Genomic DNA, 24516 nt, shown 5'->3' on the forward strand with positions numbered 1-24516 from the left:
TCAGTGGTAAATAATCCACCTGCCACTTCAGGAGACATGGGTTCGGTTGACAAGGGTTCGGTCTTTGATCTGGGAAGATCCCACCTGCCTCAGAGCAAGTAAGCCTGTGAGGCACAACTATTGAGCCTGTGCTCTGGAGCCCATGCTCCACAACAAGAGAAGCCATTGCAATGAGAAGCCTGTGCGCTGCAATGAAGATTAGCCCTCACTCACTGCAACTAGAGAGAGCCCGAGCAGCAACAAAGACCCAGCAGAGCCAAAAATAAATAAATGAAATTATTTAAAAAGAGAGAGAGAGAGAGAGAAGACAAACAGATGAAGAACAGCAGGATGATTCTAATTCATAAGGAAGCTTCTTCTGTGGCCAGCAGTCTGAGGCTGCCACAGCAGGATAATCACGTGACCTGCAGATTGGCCATACTCAAGTTTTCTGCCACACTCTAGAGTGAATGCATTTGATTAGGAAACAGTGACTGACAGATGAAATGGGAATATTTGGGAAGATCTAGGGGAATTGGGCTTCCTAGGTGGGGTTAGTGGTAAAGAACCCACTTGCCAGTGCAGGAGACATAAGAGATGCGGGTTCAATCTCTGGATCAGGAATATCCTCTGGAGAAGGACATGGCAACCCACTCTAGTATTCTTGCCTGGAGAATCCCATGGACAGAGGAGCCTGGTGGGCTACAGCTCATGGGGTTGCAGAGTTGAACACAACTGAAGTGACAGCACACGGAGGAATTAGAGAAGTATGATTCTCCCAGTTCTTCTAGGCACCCTGTCCTGACAGTAGGAAAGAGTTGGCCTTTTTCCCCCATATCCAGCTTCTGAAGCCACGGTCTAAGTTAGGGGAATTCCCCACCTAATAGATCCCAGATACTTACTCTTTGAACTTCCCTTGAAAACAAGATTGCATAGATAAGCAATGGGAACTCAAACAGGGTCTCTGTAACAACGTAGAGGGGTGGGATGGGAAGGGAGATGAAAGGGAAGTTCAAGAGGAGGGGACATATGTATACCTATTGCTGATTCATGTTGATGTTTGACAGAAACCAACAAAATTCTGTAAAGCAATTATCCTTCAGTTAAAAATAAATAAATAAAAACCAGATTACAGACACCTGACTGTGCTCAGCCAGTCTTGTACATTGATCATAGACTTAGCTAAAGAGTCTGTAGCTAAGGAACTGAGGACTCAGCGACCATAAGAATCCTCTCCAGGGGAAATGGGGTTGCAGCAAGATCTAGTTCTAGGTGCAGTGGGGCCATTGCTGGTGTGGTTGCTCAGTGGGCATGAGGGACTCATATTCCTCCTTCCTTTCTGTTTCCTAGAGTGTGATTTCTAACCTCAAATGTTCTAAGATAGCTGCTGGAGTTCCAGTCATCACATCCACTTTCTAGGCAGCAAGAATGAGGAAGAAGGGACTTCCCTGGTGGTACAGTGGTAAAAAATTCACCTGTCATTGCAGGGGACATGGGTTTGATTCCTGGTCCGGGAAGAATCCATATGCTGTGGAGCAACTAAGCCTGTGTGCCACAACTACTGAAGCTTGCATGCCTAGAGCCCATGCACAGCAACGAAGAGTAGCCCCCACTTGCAGCAACTAGAGAAAGCCCACTAAGCAACAAAGACCAGCACAACCAAAAAATTAATTCATTGATAAAGAACAACAAACCAAACAGAAAAACCCCAAGAGCACTCTGCTAGCCACAGAAATACCAGACATCCCCCTGCCCAGGATTATGAGTGGCTGCTGTTCTTAAAAAAAAAAAAAAATGAGGAAGAAGGAAAGCAAAAAGTACATCTCTCAGTGAGATATCTCCCTATAAGGAACCTTCCAGAAGTTCCATGCAAAACTTCTGCTTCTTTTCTGCCTGAACTCAGCCATATGGTCACATCATACTTACTGAGAATTTAGGAAAGGCATGATATTAGCTATGTATATTAGTATTACAAATAAAAATAGAGTCTTTATTGCTGAGAAGTAAGGATAGAATGGGTATTAGGCAACTGTATTAGTTATCCATTGCTGCCTAAAAAATCACGCCAAACTTATTAGCTTAAAACAACACACACTTATTAAGTCACAGTTCCTGTGGGTCAGGGATCTGGGCATGGCTTACCTGAGTCTTCAGCTTCAGAGCCACCTCCACGGCTGCAATCTAAGTGCCAGATTCGCAATCTCAAATGAAGATTTGACTAAGGAATGATTTCTCCCAGGCTCACTCACATGGTTGTCACCAGGACCCATTTCCTCCAGGGATGCTGGTCTGAAGAGCTGAGGCCTTACTTGTGTTGGCCAGAAGTTGCCCTTGTTTCCTTGCCATGTGAGCCTCTCCATCGGGCAAACATGTAAGAGTCAGAGAAATGCCAGCAAGACTGAAGCCAGCCTTTTAGAACCTACCCTTGGAAATGACATACTGTCACTTTGGCCATTTCTCTTCCTAAGAAGCAAGTTACTGCTCACACGTGAGGAGTGGGGATTACCCAAGGGCCTGAGCATCAGGAGGCAGGGATCTCAGGGAGTCATGTCCGAAGCCGTCTGCCACAGCAGGCAGCTAGTGATCTCTGTTACAACCCCAACTTCCCGCTGAAGATAGCCAGAGACTATAGCACCCTCTCCCTGTCTAATGGGATCATTTGACTTGTTTGAAGACTATGTAGACTTCCCTGTGGGGAATCATGTGTAAGAGGAAGCCAAGTCTCCTCATGCCCCATCCCACTGACTTAACTGTCTCCACACTCATGATCAGAATCAGATCCGACATGCATCAGAGTCACATATGAGGTCAAATTTAGTGGGAAGAAGTCCTTCCCACCAAAAGAATTTAAAGATTTTTCAATAAAATCTGGCGAATATATGTAGGAATGGATTCTGAGAGTACAGGACCAAGGGTGAACCTAATTTAAGATTAGGCTGAACTGACCAATATGAGTGCACTTACCAGAGAGCCTGGATTCCATGGGCTGATTATAACAGCTGGGAGCTCTAATTGCCTTTTTTCTTTTTTTAAAGATGAGTTTATCTTTTCTTAGAGTCTAACATCTTATTTGGAGAAGGAAATGGCAACCCACTCCAGTATTCTTGCCTGGAGAATCCCAGGGACAGGGGAGCCTGGTGGGCTGCCGTCTATGGGGTCGCACAGAGTCGGACACGACTGAAGTGACTTAGCAGCAGCAGCAGCAACATCTTATTACATCACCTGTCCACCCATCTCTCCATTCTTCTATCCATCTGTCAATCTGTTGTATTTTTCTGATACATTCACAGTAAGTTACAGACATTTGTACATTTGGCCCTTAACACTTCAGCATGCATGTCATTAAGTAGATAAAATATTGTTAATTTTTCTGATAAAATTTTCATACATAATGAAATGCATAAAGCTAAGTGTACCATTCAATGAGCTTGACCCATGCATCCATCTGTGTAGCCCAATCCCTTACCATCATCACAGAAAACTTCATGCCTCTTTCCAATCAACCCCAAGCCCACTCCCTCAGAGGCAGTCACTCTTCTGATTCTTTCCCACTATAGATTAATGTTGCCTGTTCTTGAATTCCTCTGAGTACTCTTTGTGTAAATCTTCTTCTACTCAGCATAGTATTTTTGAGATTCATCCACATTGTGTGTATCGACAGTTCATTGCTGAGTAGTGTAATTCCTGTGTAAGTAGAATTCTAAGATGTCTCCCAAGATTCCTGCCTCCTGGTACAGTCTCTAGTATGGTGAAGATGATGCGATAGCACCCCCAAGATTAGGTTGTCATAGAGCACATTTGACTTTTTTTTTTTACATTTGACTTTTTTAAAAAAGCTATTTATTTATTTTTGACTGCACTTGGTCTTTGTTGCTTTGTGTGGGCTTCTCTCTAGTTGCAGTGAGCAGAGGCGCCTCTTCAGTCACGGTGAGTGGGTTTCTCCTCGTGGTGGCCTCTCGTTGTAGAGTGCAGGCTCTAGAGAGCCGTGACTTCAGTAGTTGTGGTGTGTGGGTTAGTTGCCCCACAGCACGTGGAATGTCACAGGACCAGGGATCGACCCTGTGTCCCCTGCATTGGTAGGCAGGTTCTTTACCACTGGACCACCAGGAATGTCCTACTTTCCTTTTCTTAAAAAATATTTACATTGAGTTGTCTGGCTGTGTCGGGTCTTAGTTGTGGCATGGGGGATCTTTCGTTTCAGCACATGGACTCCAGTCGTGGCACACGGGCTGCCGCGTGTGTGGTTCACTGTATGCAGCACTTGTGCTTAGCTGTTTCACAGCACGTGGGATCTTAGTTCCCCAGCCAGGGATCCAACGCATATCGCCTGCATTGCTCAGCAGATTCTTAACCACTGGGCCACCAGAGAAGTCCCAGCACATTTGACTCTTAAAAGGGAGATTATATGGATGGATCTGACCTAATGACATGAACCTTTTACACTTGGGTCAAGAAGTCTTAAACAGTGAAGTCAGAGAGATTTGAAGCATGAGAGACCCTTAATAACAGGAGGAAGATTCTTCATTTATGGATGGAGGGACCATATAGCAAAGAATGTGAGTGATCTCTAGGGGCTGAGAGTGATTTCCAGCGGACAGCCAGTAAGAAAACAGGACCTCAGTCCTTCAGTCCCAAGAATCTGAATTCAGTAAGAACCTGAATAATCTTGAGAGTGCATTCTTCCTCAGAGCCCCCCGAAAGGAATGCAACTCAGCTGACACCCTGAAATCCAAAGCCAATGATAGTCCAGCCACATTCTGGCAGATGAGAACTGTGCCAGACTTTGAAATACAGACTTGTGAGCTGAAATGAATGTTATTTTGAGCTGCTAAGTGGTGGGGTTATTTGTTACACAGCAGCAGCCAACTAATATAATACTGCACTGTGTATAGCCATTCTCTTTTGATGGACATATAGGTTATTTATAGTCTGGGACTATTATCAATCATGTTGCTATGAATATTTATGTACAGTTTTTTTTTGGTGGATCTATTTTTTCATTCCTCTTGAAATGGAAATGTTGAGTCATAGGGTAGATGTATATTTAGTTTTCTAAGAAACTGCCAAAGCTTTTCCTAAAGGAGTTGTGCCATTTTATACTTTTACTGATAGTGTATGAGAATCCCAGTTGCACCACATACTTTTTTTTTTTTTTCCCACATACTCTTGAAAGTCAGATAGTCTTAGTCTTTTTTAATATTTTCCATCCTGGTGGATGTATAATGGATTTAATTGTGGTGTTGTAGTGTTTTTTTTTTTTTTTTAGTTGGTTGACTGACACCTGGATTCACTGATGAAGTTAAATGAAATTGGGAATCTTTTGATATAGTGAAGAAGAAAGAATTCAAACACTTTGGGAGACGGGAATGTTGGTTTATAATCCTCTCCTTCTAGGTTTATAAGTTATCTACCCCCAATTCCATCCCCTGGAGGGCCCAGATAATATTCTCTTCACCAAGGTATTGAGAAATACATTTATGAGAGAGTGTTGGCATCTTTGGAAAGTGCTGCAACAACTGGTTCTGCAGGCCTGTGATGCTCGAGGGAGACACTACATATAGGACCAAAGAATATGGGTAGTTCACTAATATTCTGATTTGTAAAGCCAAAAGTCCTGTGGAACTGGTGAACAGAGGGACAGCTTAAGACAAGATGGAGAGTTATGATCTCTTACCCAGTTTCCAGGCCTGGGTTAGTTCACAGCCTTAGAGTCCCTTGGATGAAATGAAAGCAAATATGCTTAGGTGAGATGTATAAATATCTGTCTGTATATTCCTGTAGATTTCCCTAGTGGGACCTGTAATCATTTCTCCGGGTAAATTATGGGTTGAACTATGTCTGGTAAAAAGATGTACCGTGGGACTTCCCTGGTGGTCCAGTAGTAAAGAATCTGCCTTGCAACACAGGGGACTCGGGTTCAATTCCTGGTTGGGGAAGTAAGACCATGCATTCTGCAGAGGGACTAAGCCCACCTGTGTGCTGCCACTACTGAGCCCGGGCACCACAGCTGGAGAGTCCATGTGCTTCATCAAAAGATCCCACTGGACTCAAGGATGATCCTGCCTGCCACAAAGAAGACGTGACACAGCCAAATAAATAAATAAAAATTAAAAAACCCCCAAAGACTGACAATTCAGTAAAAGACAGTTTTCCTTAAAAAAAAAAAAAAAACACACCAAAAAGGTATGTTGAAGACTTCACCCAGGTACCTTCGGAATAGGTGACTTTATTTGGAAATATGTTCTTTCCAGACGTAATCAAGTTAAGATGAGGTCGTATAGAATTAGTGTGGGCCCTAATTCAATGACTGATGTCCTTTTAGGAAGAGGACATCTGTAGGACTGATGTCCTTCTGGAGACACACAGAGAGGACACCATGTGAGGATGGAGGCAGAGGTTGGAGTGATGCAACTGTGAGCCCAGGAATATCAGGGACTGCTGGTGACCCCCAGAAGCTAGGAGAGAGGCATGGAATAGACGCCCCTCAGAGCCTCAGAAGGAACCAGCCCTCCCGACACTTTGACTTTGGACTTCTGTCCTCCAGAACTGTGGGAGAATAAATTTCTGTTGTTTTAAGTCACTGAGCTTGTGTTACTTTATTAGGGCAGCCTTAGGAAATGAATAGAAAAACTGTGACACTGGGATTGTTGACGCTGGCTGTAATGCTATTTGGGACTGTAGTTGGCACCCTGGCCTACCGTGCAGAGTGGAGACAAGTGGTAAATTGACTTGATTCTCATTTACTTCACCATCTGTTCAGTCTGTAAAGCCCTTAAGCCCCATGATTTCTCTAGTTCCAGGGTGTATAGACTAAGGACAGAAGTTGGTAGAATATGTCTCTCTAGTTCAGGGAATATGGCTATTTTTTTAAAAAATATGGCTATTATGGTTGAAAGGGTTGGCGGACTTCCCTGATGGTCCAGTGGTTAAGAATCTGCCTTGCAATGCAGGAGATGTGAGCTCCATCCCTCGTCACAGATCTAAGATCTTACATGCCATGCAGCAACTAAGCCTACACACTGAACTTACTGTGCCCTCGCACCACAGCTACAGAGTCCTCACACCACCACAAAAATTCCATGTGCCACAACTAAGACCTTAGGCAACCAAATAAATAAATATTAAAAAGAAGGGGCTTCCTATCAAAACTATAAACAAAAAGTAATGATGCATTGTTGGGGGAAATGCAAGACTCAGTAACCATCCAAGACCTGAAAATTCATAGGTGGTGATCTCTGTTACTTACCTACTTCCTACCTAACTCGCTTGACAGTGGGTTACTGAACTGTTAAGACACGTGATGACTCCAGTTGTACTGCTGTCCCAGGTATGATTTCTTTACTAGAGCAAAGAGCCTAGCAATAAAGCCTCTGTCACCTGTAAACAAGTTATTAACTTGTAAATGTTTTTCCCCTATTTCAATAAGCTAAGAAGGCGAAGAGTAGTTTCAACCTGGCAAGGGCAGAAGTACCTCTTCACCATTTTGCTTCAGGACCACCTTAACTTTGCCTCTGGGCCACAGTTCAGTCCACAGAGACTTTGATTACCTTAGCATGCCATGAGACATTACACCAGTCCACTATGGTTATGATAAAATGCAGACAGAATCTAGGCAGCAGGAAGTATTAGGTACCCTGCATGTCTTAGAGAGTTGGTGTGTCCGTGTTTGGGATTTTAGTCACTCTGGTACATGGGTAGTGGTAACTCATGGTTTTACTTTGCAATTCTCTAGTAACATGATGTTGAGCATTTTTTCATGTGTTTGATATTTGATACATCATCTTTGGTGAGATGTCTGTTCAGACCCTTTGCCTATTTTAAAATGAGGCTTTAAAAAATTATTATTAAGGGTTATTTGCATATTTTAAATACTGGTCAGATATGTGTTTTGCAAATATTTTCTCCCAGGCTGTGGCTTGTTCTTCCATTCTTTTGCAGAGCATAAGTTTCTAATTTTAATGAAGTCTACCTTCCTCTTTTTTTTCATGGATTGTGCTTTTGGTGTTGTATCCAAAAGTCATTTGAGAGCTCCCTGGTGGCTCAGTGGTAAGGACTCAGCACTTTCACTCAGGGGCCCATGTTCAATCCCTGGTTGGGGAACTAAGATGCTGCAAGTGGCACAGAATGGCCAAAATCAATCAAACAAACAAAAATAGTCACTGCCAAACTCCAGATCACCTCAGTTTTCTCCTATGTTATCTTCTATGAGTTATATAGTTTTGTATTTTACATTTAGGTCTGTGACCGACTTACATGTGTATTCTTAATAATTATTTTATAAAAACTGAAACAAAGAAAAAAATTTTAATCAAATTAAAAGTACAGAATTAAAAACCAATCAAGACACAATGAAAAACTTCTCTTCTCTCCCCACTTCTAGTCTCAGAACCCAGAACCCACTGTCTAAATCATTTTAGCTGTATCTTTTGGTATTGATCTCCATACATTTAGATAAATAACAATTTTAGCTAACATTTGCAATGGGTCGGGCTGGATCCTAAGTGCTTTGCATGCACTGTCTAATCCTTATAATCACCTTATATGGTAGGCACTATTTCTATTCCTATTTTAGAGATGAGAAAAATTGAGTCACAGAGGGATTCGGTAATTACATAAAGTCACATGGTTAGTAAATGCCAGAGCTGGGATTTTATCTCAGACAATGCATTCTTCCAGTATAATGTTTACTCTGTGATGTCTTGATTTTAGACTACTGGCTTCCTACTATGAATAATTATAACTTACACCACCGAAGGCCCCAGTCTCTCTCTAACATTCCAATATGGCATATTTCACGGAATCTAGGACACCACTGACTGTAAGTTACACCTTTATATACCACTAAAAAGAAAAAGAATAACCAAAATAACCACAATGTTTTCTTACCCCTTAGAATTTTTATGTTTATTGAAAGAGATCTTTTACATTTTAGATGTATAATTTATTATATACTTTGGTGCTTGCGAGCAATAAAAAGAAAAATATAAGAAAATAATTGGCTTAAGTATTTCTAACACTTCTTTATGTCAGAGTCCCATTTCTTGAATCATTTTTTGCTTTAAATATGTCAATGCCCACATGCAATTACTTTAACACAATATTATACTCTGAAAATTCAAGAGTATTGGTGATATAGGATTTTTAAAGAGAGGGATCTACAATCATCAGTAATTTTCTTCCAAACCATTGACATTTCATTCTGCAAGTTCTGATATTGGCGCTTTCTTGATTTTTCCAGAAAGTATAAATGAAAACTCGGACTTACATTCTTTCCTCAGATAATACTGACATGCTGTGTGGACTGAAATCTCCAGGAGTGGCAGCTATCCAGTCATGCCACTAGAAACAGCTACCATGTTTGCACATGGCAATAACATCTATGTCACAACCATTCCCTGGCTGGTAGTGATTTTGAAGGATCTTGATTTCAGATTTTCAGATTCCAGTTTTTATAACATATGTATCTTGAAGTACATGAAAAACTGTAGTTGAAAAAAATGCATTTGCACACAAATTTTAGTTATGTCAACATCTGGTTAAACTTTTTATCTGTTATGTATGCATAAAATATGTACCATGATTAATTTCCTTGTATGAATTTTCGCTTTTCCAAGAAGTAATAATTGCCTACTTAAAAAAATTTTATTTTTATTTATTTGGCTGTTCTGGGTGTTAGTTGCAGCATGCAGGACCTTCGCTCTTCATTACAACATGCAGGATCTTAGCTGCTGCATGTGAACTCTTAGTTGTGCATGTGAGATCTACAGGGATGGAATCTGGGCCCCCTGCCCTGGAAGTACAAAACCTTAGCCACTGAACCATCAGGGAAATCCCAATAATAACCTGTTTTTCTTTTGCTTAGCTTCCTAAGCCTCTATCACTATCACTCTCCTAAGAAACTGTCAAATTCTTGGAGATCCTCTTTTCCACACAGTCAGACATGTCAAGTCTTCTATCAATCCCATTATTATTATTATTATTTTTCCTGGAGAGCTCTCTCCTGGAGCTTTCTGGGGCAGACTGGATTACTGTTCCCAGTCCCTCACTTCCTTCCAGTTAGAGAATTATACACCTCTGCTTTTGCCATGTGACTTTGCAGTATCTTTCGCAAAGTAGGAGGAATATCTTTTCCTGTCCCATTGATGTTGAGCTTGGCCCTGTGACTTGCTTTAGCTCACAAATTTTAATAGACATGAGGGGAACAGAAAAGTTCAACGTGCTTGTGTAATGTGGCTTGCTTCTTGAGTTTTCGCAAACCATCATGAAAAGGACATGGTTTGGATAGCTGTTGGTTCAAGGAGAACGAGAAAACATGGGGAGAAGATTTGAACCTAAACCTCAATCTAGAGGTAAGCCCACCTGAGCACAGCTGTATTGATTGAACCCTAGCCAATATGCAGAGCCATGAACATGAAAAATATTGTTGTAAACCCCTGAGGTTTAGAGGTTTTATTACATAGAAAAAGCTAATATACCTTCTGTCCTCCTGCATGAATCTGGACTAGCTGTTGTTCTATAGAGCTTTGTCCTGCGATATGCCTTTGTGTATCTATTGGGCCAGCTCCCCCGCTTTTTGAATTCTCTGACTTTCTTTATCTTATTTCCTTGTTTTAATGGAGCACTTCCTCAAGTAGCTTCCTGAGAATGGGTGCAAGGTAGGAATATTTTTTGAGACCCATGCATATCTGAACATGTTTACAGGACCATTACATTTGATTAATAATTTGGCTAGGTTTGTATTTCTAAGTTGAAAATAATTTTCTCTCATAATTTCACCACTGTCTTTTAGCTTCCTATGTTGCTTTTGAGGGATGTCAATATGGCTCCTTATTCTTTGTATGTGAATTTATTTTTCTTTTGGAATCTTTTAGAATCTTCATGCTCTAAGGGTTTTGATATTTCATGGTGATATGCTTGTGTAGGAATCTGTTTTCAACCATTGGTCACTTGGTGGGTCCTTTCAGCCTAAAAATTCATGTCCTTTAGCGATGGACAGTTTCTTGTGCTATTTATTTGATAATATTCTCTGCCTCACTTAATCTCTTCTTTCTTTTTAAAACTCCTATTAGACGGATATTGGGCATTCTTAATTGCTTTTTCTAACTTTATATGTCCTGTCACATTTTCCATTTCTTTTTGTTTTACTTTTTGGGAGATTTTCTCAAGTTTATCTTACAATTATTTTATGGACTAAAAAAATTAAAATTCCAGAAGTTATTCTCTTCTGTTATTACTTTTAAAAGAAGGATCTTGTTTTCATTTCATGGCTATATTCTCTTTTCTCTCTTGAGATATCATAGATTGGGGGGGAAGTTTTCCTATTGTTTTCTATATTATTTCTGCTTCACCTAGGGATCTGCCATTACTGAAACTTCTAATTCTTTGATGAGACTTCTTGGAAGGGGTATGATTTCAGTGACGCCATCATTCCAAGAGAATTCAAGTCCCTAGTGAGGTTTTATAATTACCATGCCAAAGGTTCCCTGGGTCACAGAGAAGAGATCCTACCCAATCAAAGATGCATTTACCTGTTTGGAGACTATTAGCACACTCATCTGTTTCGGCTTCCAAAGCTGTGTGGTCCTTCCAAGTAAAGTGGAAAGCAGTAGGAATTATTGTCCAAACAAGGCCAGACCTTGCCGACATTTTAACCACTTACAGAGATCTACATTTCTTTATGTAGATCCAAGCTTCTCTGATATCACACTCCATCTTCCTGAAGAACTTTCTGTAATATTTTTGTAATCCAAGTCTAATGGTAATGAATTCTCTTAACCTGCATTTATGTGAAAAAGTATTTAATTTTCATTGTTGAGACATTTTCACTGTGTATAGAATGCTGAGTTGACAGTTTCTTTTTTTAGCACTTTATAAAGGTGTCACTCTATTGCCTTCTGGGCTTCCAAGGTGGCGTAGTGGTAAAGAATCTGCCTGCCAAGCAGGAGACCTGAGTTTGATGCCTGGGTTGGGAAGATCCCCTGGAGAAGAAAATAGCAACCCACTCCAGTATTCTTGTCTGGAGAATCCCACGGACAGAGAAGCCTGGTTCATGGGGTCACAAAGAGTCAGACAGGCATGCACAATAGTTTAAAGATATGCATAGAAATTCTTTGCTGTTTTAGAAGATGGAGTTTAATTCCCCTCCTCTTAAGTTCAGGAGAGAAGTAGAGGTATGTTACTTTCTTTTCTGGGTACAAGATGCAATTCAAAATTTTTTCTTTTGCTTTTTTTGTACTGAAGTTTAATTGACATATAACATTGTTAGTTTCAGGTGTGTAACATAATGATTCAATTGTATATATTGCAAAAGTGATCATAATATCTAGTTAACATCCATCACCATAAAGAGTTACATTTTTTTTTTTCATATTATATCCCCATGACTTATTTTTTAACTGGAAACTTATTTTGTACCTTTTGACCCCATTAACTCATTTCACCCACCTCCCATATCTTGCATGCCTCTGGCAATCACCAAATTGTTCCATTGTATCCATAACTTTTGTTGTTGTTGTTATTGTTTTTTAAAGATTCCACATATAAGTGAGATCCTCAAGGTCCATTCATGTCCCAGATGGCAAGATTTCATTTTTTAAAAATGGCTGACTAATATTCCAGGGTGTGGTTATAGCTCACATTTTCTTTATTCATTTGTCCATCAGTAGACTCAGGAAGGTTATCTCCTAACCTTGGCTACTGTAAATAATGTTGCAGTGAACATGGAGATGCATATATCTTTTCAATATCAATACCCTGAAGTGGAACTGCTGGGTCATATGGTAGTTCTATTTTTAATTTTTTGAGGCCCCTCCATCCTGTTTTCCATAGAAAGCTCACTTTTAATGGCAAGACTATGGTAGAAACAATGGTGTGGTACTTCTGAGACCTAGGTCACACAAGACAGTGCTGCTTCTGCCTCTCAGACTGCTCTGAGGATGCTAAATGCCACACTGTGAGGACTAAGCTGTATGCTTTAGTCATCAGGAGATTATATTTCTTTTACATATTTAATTGCCAGAAAAAGGCCACTGAATAAGTAGTTATTATAACGGGAAGAAGCTACCAAAGATAAAATCTCAAATCATAAAATTATGCCATAGAAAGCTTATTGAGTGATTTGCTGTTCCAGCAAGCACTAGGTAAGCATCTATTCTGTGTCTAAGTATGCCCAGAGAAGCCGCAGAAATCAAGTGGAGGATGACCCTAAGACAGTTTTGTAATTTTGATGTTTTAAAATATCAATCCTGACTTCTTTGATACAGCTCTATTAACATGTGGTTTTGCTTTTCAAAATTAATAGACTTTACTTTTTAGAGTAGCTTTAGATTCACAGCAAAACTGGCTGGAAAATACAGAATTCCCACACTTCACACCTGCCCAGCCCTGCCCCAAAGTCTCCCCACTATCACCACCACCATCAAAATGGTACATTTGTTACAACTGATGAACCAGTATGGACACATCATTATCAACCAAATTTCATAGTTTACATTAGGGTTCACTCTTGTCCATTCCACGGGTTTTGACAAATAAATGTTTAATGTCAAGTACCCATTATTATCATACAGAATAATTTCACTGTTTTAAAAACTCCCTGGGTTTACATGTTCATCGCTGCTCCCCACTCAAGTTTCAGGCAACCCTAAAGTTTTTTTACTCTCTCAGTAGCTTTGCCTTTTCCAGAATGGAATTATACAGTATGTAGCTGTTTCAGATTGGTTTCTTTCACTTAGTGATATGAATTTAGGGTTTTATGAATCCATGTCTTTTTCTGGCTTGATAGCTTATTTTCTATAAAATTTTTTTTTCATGGAGAAGTATTTTTAAATAAAACAATGCATACATGTCAATCCCAAACTCCCAATCTATCCCTCTCCTCTGACAACTCATTTCTTTGTAGTGCTAAATAATATTTCACTGTCTGGATGTACCACAGTGTGCTTATGCATCTGCCAACTGAAAATATCTTGGCTGTTTCCAAGTTCTGGCAATTATGAATAAAGCTTTATACACCTTTGTGTGCAGGTTTTTATAAAGTTTTCAACTCCTTTGGGCAAATACCAATGAGTATGATTATAGGATTGTATGGTAAAAGTAAAGCTTTGTAAGAAACTGCCACTGTCTTCCAAAGTGGCTGTACACCTGTGCATTCCCACCAGCAATGAGTGAAAGTTCCTTTTGCTCCCCTGTCGTCAGCAGTTGGTATTGTCAGTGTTCTGGATTTTGGCCATTCTAAGAGGTATGTGGTGGTATCTCACTGGTTAACTTGCATTTCCCTGATGACATATGATGTTAAGCATCTTTTTATATTTTTATTTGCCATTAACATATCTTCTTTGGAGAGGTATCTGTTCAGATCTTCTGCCCATTTTGTAACCTGGTTGTTCATTTTCTTACTGTTGATTTTTAAGAGTTCTTTGTATATTTTTGACACCAGTCCTTTATCAGAGATATGTTTTGCAAATATTTCTTTCAGTCTCTGGCTTGTCTTCTCATTCTCTTGACCTTTAAGTTTGATACATTATAGATACTTATTTTAGGGGCTTCCCTGGTAGTCCAGTGGTTAAGAATCTATCTGCCAATGTAGGGGACACATGTTCAATCCTGTTCTGGAAAGATCCCACATGCCAGGGAGCAACTAAGCCCATGTGCTCTAGGGCCCATGCTCCGCAACGAGAAGCCACTGCAATGAGAAGCCCATGCACTGCAGTGAAGAGCAGCCCCTGCTCATCACCACTAGCAAAAGCCAGTGTGCAGCAACAAAGGCCCAGCGCAGCCAAAAAACAAACAACAAAATTATTTTAAAAGACTTTTTAAAAATCAATGTATAATCTTTTGATATAAAAATTGAGATAACTCACATCATAAAATTTACCCTTTGAAAAAGCGTATGATTCAGCGATTGCACAAAGTTGTACAACCATCACCAGTATATAATTCCCTAACATTTTCATTATTTCAAAAGAAGTCCTGTACCCATTATCAGTTATTCCCCTTCCCCTGTTCCCTCAGCCCCAGGCGACCACTAGTCTACTTTCTGTCTCTTTTGTCTATCTAGACATTTCCTCACCAATACCTGTCATTGTCTATCTTTTTGATTATACCCATTCTAGTCGGCATGTAGAAATCTCTCATGGTTTTGGTTTGCATTTCCTTGATGGCTAATGATGTGCTTATTGGCCATTTGTGTACCTTCTTTGGAGAAATGTCTATTCAGATGTCTGTTTTCCTATTTTTAAATTGTCATTTTATTGTTGAGTTGTAAGAGTTCTTTATTTACTTAGGATACTAGATTGGCTGGAGAAGGATGGGGGCTTTGGAGGAAATACAGTTACTGTTGATAAAATTCAGATGTGACCATGATACAAGTGACTGAGGTGGGCAGGGGCATAAAAAAATCACTAAATGTGAGTAAAGTAGGGTTTTGGATAAATCATTCATGGGAAGCTGAAGCCACCAAGAATGATGGCATGTGTTGAGGAAGGGAGAAAGTGATATGGGGCCCAAGATCTTCCTTGTATGAGGGACAGCTGTTGAGAGATCAGTAGACAGGGCAATTACAGAAGGGCTGGAACAGTCACCTGCTGAATTAAAAAAAGCTAGGAAGAAGGACGAGCAATAATCACAGAGGAGCAGAGGGGGCTCACTTGCTGCCTGTCTGATGATCAAAGCAGCTTCTGTCTAAGAGGGCGACAGGGGAAGAAGCATCTTAAGGGACAGCCAGAGTAAACAATATCTTCAGGGGACAGTCAAGGTGAAAAACATTCTCTGACATAAATCACAGCAGTGTTTGCTTAGGTCTCCCAGGCAATAGAAATAAAAGCAAAAGTAAACAAATCAGACTTAATCAAACTTATTAGCTTTTGCATAGCAAAGGAAACCATAAACAAAATGAAAAGACAACCTACGGATTGGAAGAAGGTATTTGCAAATGATGTGACAGACAGGGGCTTAATTTCCAAAATATACAAACAGCTCATACAACTCAATAACACACACACACACACAAATCATAAAAAATAATGGGCAGAAGATCCAGACAGACATTTCTCCAAAGAAGATATACAGATGGCCAACAGGCACATGACAAGGTACTCAACACTGCTAATTATTAGAATGGGAACGCTTCTATACTGTTAGTGGGAAGGTAAACTGATACTGCCACTAAGAACAGTATGGAGGGTTCTTTAAATACTAAAAATAGAACTACCATATGATCCAGCAATCCCACTCTTGGCCATACATCTGAAAAAGACATACTCTAATTTCAAAAGATATACGCACCCCAATGTTCATAGCAGTATTGTCTACAATAGCCAAGACATGGAAGAAACCTAAGTGCCCATCAACAGAGAAATGGATAAAGAAGATGTGGTATATAAATACAACTGAATATTACTCGGCCATAAAAAAGAATGAAGTGATGTCATTCGCAGTAACATGGATGGACCTACAGATTACCTCACTAAGTGAAGTAAGTCAGGCAGAGATAAATATTATACCACTCATATGTGGAGTATAAGAAGTACAAACGAACTTATTTACAAAATAAAAACAGACTCACAGACATAGAAAATAACTTATGATTAACTTATGATTACCAAAGTGGAAGCATGGGAAGGGATAAATTGGGAGTACAGGATTAACAATTGCAAATTACCATGTATAAAATAAACAACAAGGATTTACTGTATAGCACAGGGAACTATATTCAATATCCTGTAATAGACTATAATGGAAAAGAATTGGAAAAAAATGTATACACAGGTATAAACAGATCACTTTGCTGCTCACCTGAAACTAATACAATATTGTAAATCAACTATACTTCAGTAACAATGACGACGAAATGGTGAAGAGATGGCACAAACATTCCAACAAAACGCTTACATAAAAAAAAGTTATTGATCGAAGGAAGAGCTGGGGGGGCACAGGGAAGTGTTGGGAAAGGGAACACTATGTGATGAGGTGATGGTACAGATGACCATTGAGGTTCAGAACTCTTGAAATTACTGTGACAAACCTGTGAGGCATACTGGGGTTGGAATGGAATGACTCTTGGAGGATGGTGGGCAGTTTCAGGATTGTGATGGAGGGTGCGTTCCTTATTTCTGATTGTGGCCCTGGAGGTGATATATTGGCACCTGCCCTCTTACCCCACACTGAAGGGGTGTTCCCCCTGTCCAAGGGCAGTTCCTTAGAGCCCAGCAGGTGACCCAGATCTTTAGAGATTCAGTACTTAATGGTTCTGTTATTTCATATCTAAATCAATTAGGATCACACAGTTAGTTCAGTCACTCAGTCGTGTCCAACTCTTTGCAACCCCATGAACCACAGCACACCAGGCCTCTCTGTCCATCACCAACTCCCGGAGTTTACCCAAACTCATGTCCATTGAGTCAGTGATGCCATCTAATCATCTCATCCTCTGTTGTCCCTTCTCCTCCTGCCTTCAATCTTTCCCAACATCAGGGTCTTTTCAAGTGAGTCGGCTCTTCCCATCAGGGGGCCAAAATATTGGAGTTTCAGCTTCAACATTAGTCCTTCCAATGAACACCCAGGACTGATCTCCTTTAGGATGGACTGGTTGGATCTCCTTGCAGTCCAAGGGACTCTCAAGAGTCTTCTCCAACACCACAGTTCAAAAGCATCAATTCTTCGGTGCTCAGCTTTCTTTATAGTCCAACTCTCACATCCATACATGACTACTGGAAAAACCATAGCCTTGACTAGACAGACCTTTGTGGTCAAAGTAATGTCTCTGCTTTTTAATATGCTGTCTAGGTTGGTCATAACTTTCCTTCCAAGGAGTAAGCGTCTTTTTAATTTCATGGCTGCAATCACCATCTACAGTGATTTTGGAGCCCAAAAATCACTAATCACAGATTCTTCTACTGGTTGCATCTGTTAAGTTTCTTCTCCTTCATGGTGGTTTGCTTCTTTTTTTTTTTTTCCTTTCTCTTCTGCTCCTTTGTTTGAGGGTGTTTTCCCTGTATGCTCATTTCAACAGGACTTGTCTTCCCAAAGGTTCCTTTGTGAAAACTTGGTTACAAGAATATCCTTACTGAACAGTTTTGTGTTTGCTTCCAAAGGATCCTACTATAGCCCAGGACTGCATTTTTGTTAATTTTTCATCTTGACATTGTAGTAACACTTGGGTACTGTGAATTTGGACCATTCTCACAAATGGCAAATATATTAGTTTGTTTGTAGATAAGTCTTTCTACTTATAACCCTGAGTGATGTTAGACTTTCTTGTATTTCCGTACTGATCTCCAGGTTAAGGAGCAGTGTTTTTCTGATCTTCATTTCACAAGGAAGTGGTCCTTTGAGACTCCTGTTTCAGTGGTGAAGGCCCAGCACTCAGCCAATAGGTGGGTCCCCAGTCTCGATGAACTCTTTGACCTTGACTCTCACACATCCTCTGACTTTTGGGTTCCCGTTCATTTCTGGTACCTTGGAACTTCCCATTTTCAGTTTCAAGTTCAGTTGTGTGTCAAAAATTTTTTTGGCTACATAATATTCAATATTTCTATATTTGATGTGGGAAGGAAGTTTGCCTGGGACTACTCTGTTGTCTATTGGTTAGAAGTCACCCCAAAACATTCTGCATACTGCAATGAAAAGATTCTTTTAAAAATACCAATATGGCTGTTTCATTCCCTTAGTATGGCATTCAAGGCACTGCAAAGTCAGGATACTTGCCTCTCTAGCATTTCCCACCACTTTCTCCTTTTCTCCAGTTACATACAGGCTCTGCAGTCCAGAAACAGATACCAATGCATCTCTTTCCATTCTCTTACAATTCTATTTAGGGTATACAGTGATAGTAGTTATATTTACTTATCCTCTAGTTTGCACACTCGCCAGGTGAAACTGAAGTAATTGACAGGCTACTACTCGTATCTCCTAGACCCAGAAAACAGTAGTTCTGAATTGTATATTAATTATATAGGTTCTTTCCAAGAATCTGATTTGTCTTTTCATGTCAGATCATGTTCTATGCCCTTCAATATGATTTTCCTTTTTTGTTAAATTTATTCTTAGTATTTTATAACTGTGAACAGGTAATACATTAATAAGGTTCAAAATTTAATTTAAAATTATAAAAAAAATACAGTTAATTTACCCTTCCATTGCTGTTTCCTCTCTATCCAATTATTCTCTCTTCCAGAGTTACTTTATGTGTATATGAGCAAATACATATACCTATTTATTTCAACTGTTAATGGAATACTTTTGTTGTTGTTCCTAGTTGATTACTGCTGGAATAGAAAAAAGCTATTGATTTTTGTACATTTATCTTTTATTCAGACACTTACCAAATTTCCACAATAATGCTAATAGGTTTTACTTAGAGCCTCTTAGATTTCCTAAACACACAGTCACATATCAGCAAAACAATTTATTATTTTCCAATACATATATCAATTATTTACTTTTCTTGCCTAATTATTTTCAACTGAATTTTCACATCAGTTTTCAAATGTTGACTCTTATTTCAGACTTTACTATTGGTTTTTGATGAACAGTTTCTTTTCCTTTTACTTGGAGGTTTATCAAATCATACTTAAAGCTGTAAAATTTTGTCAAATGTTTTTTCAGTACATATCGATAAAATGTTTTTCATTAAAAAAAATTTCATTCTGAAATAATTTTAGACTTACAGAAAAGTTGCAGAAACAATACAAAGAATTCCTGTATACCCTTCACTCAGATTTCCTCAATGACAAGACTTGTGTTTAATCATTCTGTAATTTTTTTATGAGTGTAGGTGGCTCTGTGGTAAAAGAATCTGGCTGCCCATGCAGGAGACTCGGGTTTGATCCTTGGATCAGGAAGATCCCCCGGTGAAGGGAATGGCAACCCATTCTAGTATTCGTGCCTGGAAAATTCCATGGACAGAGGAGCCCGGCAGGCTCTAGTTGTTTCCAAAGAGTTGGAAACGACTGAACAACTTAGCACACACACTTGTATACATACATAAGTGCATGTGTATGTGTATAATTTAGTTTCTTGAAACATTTGCCAATTGTCTTTATCTTTAAATATTTCAATGTTATATTTTCTAAAAACAAGGATATCTTCATAAGAAATATTATCAAAATAAGAAAATGTTAATCTACATTTAAATAATATTCATGTTCTTTAGATTAATATATTGGATTGTATTAGTAAATTTCCTGATATAGAAGCTTGTATTGCTGAAATAAGCCTTATGTAATCATGTTGTAAAGTTCAACTTAATTTTATCTGGAATTTTTGCACCTATAGTCATAGATGAGAATACGCTAGCTATGGCATTCTTTTTTGGCAGTTTATCGGGTTCTTTTGGTAATTAATTGGCTTATTCAAACTATATCTTGGGTCAGTATTTTCTAGGAAATGATCTATCTGCTGTTTTTAAAATTGTGGCTACAGACTTATCCTAAATTTATTTAAAACTCTTCCACATATGTGATTATGTCTGATCTCGTCCCCCTCCGCTTTTCCCCTTTATCAGGCTGAGAAGATTTTATCTATTTTATAGATAAAGATATAGAAAAAGAATCATTTTCTACTTATCCTTTTTTTTTTTTTTGCATTCCTACTTAACTTCAGGTTTTATCTTTTCTCCTATGGTTTAATTTTTTTTTTTCCTAAATTCCTAAAACAATCACTATGTACCTTTGAATTTTTCCTTTTGAACAATGAAGATATTTCACTTCCAAGTCCAGCCTCATGTATTTCTAGATACTTAGTAAGGTATCTGGGGTCTTACTTTGCCCTATCCACTCAAGTTCTGCTGCCTGGCCACAAGCACATGACAAATGTTCGCTCCATGAACACAGGATACTGTTGTGTCCTGGGCCTGACTGTGAAGATCTGTGCTTGCTCCAGGGCCCACCCATCCATCCAAACACCTGTAGCAGCCATCATGTGATTGCTCTGTGCCAACTTCTATGAACAGGACAGTGAGTAGAATTGGGTATCTGCCCTTCTGGATCTTACACTCTAATGACAAAGGCAAACACAGAACAAGTAACACAACTGAGCTGAATACTGTCGAGGATGCTATGAAAGTATAAGGCAGGGGTCCAACATCACCTACAAGGTCTAGCTGAGTCTCTAGAAGTGATCCTCAAGCTTCTCAGAATCGGAGGGTCTACTCTGTCCCTTATTCTCTTCTCAGAAAGGTGGCACTGGGTTTTCCTGTATAAAAGCTATCTGGTTTTCAGTTACATGTCTGCTGGTCCTGGCCACAGCTGACTAAACCAAGAGACTGACAGTCGGGCATAAGAACTTTAACCAACAGGAGTGCTCCATATAGGATGGTCACTGGCTGACTTAATTAGAGCCTCTATGGGAGTCTGAACAGAAAACAGAAGGAGAGAAGAAACAGAGATAGCAGGAGAGGAAGAAGCAGAGAATGAATAGTAAAGTGCTAATAATAACAGCAAGTCACAGGCCCTCCCTGTGGTATTGGGTTAGAACTGTAGGCATCAACATGGACTCATGGTTTTTAATAATATACAGATGGACAGATACAGTAATAAGTTCAGTTGTGTGTGATACATGTGTTAACATATACACATATATTTATTTCCTAGCTTTGTGTGCTGAAAAGGCCTAGAAGCAATGACACTCCAGAAGCACTGAATATACCACCTTAGTTTCTAAGTACCATTCTCAAATAAGAGGAATCAGGAATTGCTTAGAGAAATGGCTGAAGTCAGGGCTGGTACAAGAAAAGTGTAAGTAACCTTGGAACACCTTGTGGTGCCAGAAAATAGGGTAATACTAAAAAAATGATGGGGCAACACTGAGACAACACAGGAGCCAACTTAAGAGCTCCCAATGGCCAAATCTAGGCCATATGAGCAACGAAATAAACTCTATTAGTATTATTGATAGGCTACAACCCATAGACCAAAACAAATATTCATTAGTTTTACTTACAGGTAAATTATTGAATAAATAAATGGGAGAAAAGAGACAGCTGTTTCTTACAGAAGAATACCAATTAATACATATAGATGGAATAAGAAAACAATGTCATCATTAGGCAAATATAGTATTAATGTTTGTTAAAAGCAAGAGCCGGTTGGGAAGATCCCTTGGAGAAGGAAATGGCAACCCACTCCAGTATTCTTGCTTGGAGAATCCCAAGGACATAGGAGCCTGGCGGGCTACAGTCACAAAGAGTTGGACACGACTGAGTGACTAACATGTTTACATTTACATGATGGATGCTAAAATCAACAGGCAAAATTCTATGGATAAATAAGACATCTGTATAGTTTCTATCTTTCCATGAGATTCTTATTCATTTCAAAGGGAAAATTAAGTAATCTTACAGTGGAGAAACTGGTATACACCACCTCAGCATGTATCACCTGCTCTAGGTTATAAGGATGGGCACAGCATCACTTGAGGGCTAGTTTTACCTAAAATGGTGACCCTCAATCTAAGCATGTGAAAACAGCAGACACCCAAATTAAGGGATATTCTACAAATTTAACTGACTTGGAGGTTTCAAAAGTGTCAAGGTCATAAAAGGCAAAGAAGGATGGAGGAACTGTCACAGGTTGAAGGAGATAAAGGAAACACAACAAGATGGAACACGGGATCCTCAACTGGATTCTGGACCAGGAAAAGGACATCAGTGGGGAAAATGGCAAAATCTGAATGCCTAGAGATTAGCTGGTAGTACCATATCATGTTAATTTCCTGGTTTTAATAATTATAATTTAATAATTTTTAACAGATGGTTGGTGAAGTTGGTGAAGGGTGCATGGAACTCTACTATTGTGGTAATTTCCTGTAAGTCTAAAATTATTTCAGAACAAGAAGTAAAAAAAAAAAAAACTGCTGCTAATAAATAAACAAAGAGTGGCAGTCACTGAGGTACAAAGCGGCAGACAGCTCCTTGAGGGGCTGGATGATGCCTGCTGCAGCATCTGCTGGAGCCCAAGTTCCAGCTTCCGGCTGCCCCCCACCTGCCATATCACGACATTCCTCCGTCACCCGAGGGACTGTGATTCCTGTCCCCATTTTCTGCTTCCTGGAAGAGACTTTCTGAGTCCAAAGGAGGGTTTCCAAAGCGACCCTTCAGGGGAGGCTGATGGCATGGTCCTCAATGGTGGCTACTGCAGATGGTTCTCAAGGATGTATGTACCAAGCCTTGCTGTGCCCTGCTAATTAAGCTGGGGCTGAACACGCCTGGTGTGTGGAGAGCCTTGGGGGATGGTGTGCAGTCCCTCTGTTTAGTGACTAACGTGCAGACTGCATGAGGCAGCTGTCCATCCCATGTTCACTTAGCTAGGACCATGGTACTGAGGACACGGGGCTGAGGCAGACTCCATGGCCATCTGCGTATAGCCTGACCCCAGGATCCCTCCCCCTACAGTTCTCCACTGTCTATTTTGTTGGTCTCCTGCAGGAGGCCTCACAGAGTTAAGCTTGTTTGGTCATTTGGTGCTTCTGTCCAGGCCCTGTGTAGGGTTGGGTAGGACCCAGCCTTCTTCCTAAAGATGCCCTATGCTGGCCTAGTTCTAAGGCTGGAGAGACGTGGTCTGGTCTGACCCCTGAACGTGGGGCAGGGAGGAATAGTAGCCATGACACGGCAGTGGAAGGGGGAAGGGTTCCGAGAGTCCCTTTCCCTTGGAATTCTAGGGCATGGGAAAGAGGAAGCAATGGCTTAAATGCAGAAGCTCTGTGTCTGGGCTTCTGACTTCTCTGCTCCCTGTGGAGACATTCTGGGGACTCAGTAGCATGAGAGCCAGCAGAGGGTAGCAGGTCACAGCCTGGCCCCTGTCTTCTTCCAGCCAGATCTGTTCTCAGCTGCCATACTTCTGAGTTTCCAGAAAACATGATAAAGTTCCAGAGGCTCTGGGACATGAGGATCACGCTGAAGGACAGAGATGAGGGACCTCCCTCTTCTCCCTGCCATAAAGCAGACAGAGGAGCAGCTCCCCTCCCAGAGACCTGAGAGCACACGTGCGGCCCACAACGAAGGGGCGAGGGTGGGGCTGAGAAGGCATCTTCCAGGGGCTGTGAGGAGGTAACAGGCCTTAGGCTAGATGGAGAGGGGTGAGAAGCAGGAGGGGAAGGTAGGTCGGTCACCATGCCACAGCCAAGGGGGCTTTATTAGGTGTTGAGGGCATGTATGGGCAGGTAGGTAGACGCTAGAGGGTGTGGCACACTTTCTCAGGGTGGAGTGGTGCCTGGATGTCCAATTTGTGGGTCTTGCTGTCCTTATCGATGATCTCCAGCCGCAGCTTGGGGGAACGCCTCTCGGCCTGGGGTGAGGGCAGTTCAGGACTCTTGAGCAGCTGCTTATCCGAGTCCTCCACAGTGATGCGCAGGGTGCAGCCCCCTGGCAGCAGGTCCTGCTCATAGGCAGCCGCCAACTGGTTCACCACACGGCGCTCCACCTGCAGGCGGTAGGGGAAGCTGTCGTCATTGCCAAAGCCTGGAGGCCCAGCTCTGTCACCTGCCTGGGCAAGTACTTACTCAAAGCTTCAGTTTTTTCATCTGCAAAGGGCTAACAACACG

The 24516-nt window shown here is 40.5% G+C and overlaps 1 protein-coding gene across 2 annotated transcripts in view; it reads right to left on the bottom strand.

The window, feature by feature from the left end:
- Positions 1-17889: 17889 nt before the first annotated feature.
- CLPB (caseinolytic mitochondrial matrix peptidase chaperone subunit B) overlaps positions 17890-24516 on the bottom strand; it is a 153504-nt gene continuing 146877 nt past the window's right edge. For both annotated transcript variants that reach the window (XM_043906456.1, XM_043906463.1), the window contains one exon: positions 17890-24395. In XM_043906456.1, the coding sequence (XP_043762391.1) occupies positions 24147-24395 (249 nt within the window). In that variant the 3' untranslated portion in view covers positions 17890-24146. The remainder of the gene's footprint in view (positions 24396-24516) is intronic.

Source organism: Cervus elaphus, chromosome 1 (assembly GCF_910594005.1).
Source record: "Cervus elaphus chromosome 1, mCerEla1.1, whole genome shotgun sequence".
Classification (NCBI taxonomy): Eukaryota; Metazoa; Chordata; class Mammalia; order Artiodactyla; family Cervidae; genus Cervus; species Cervus elaphus.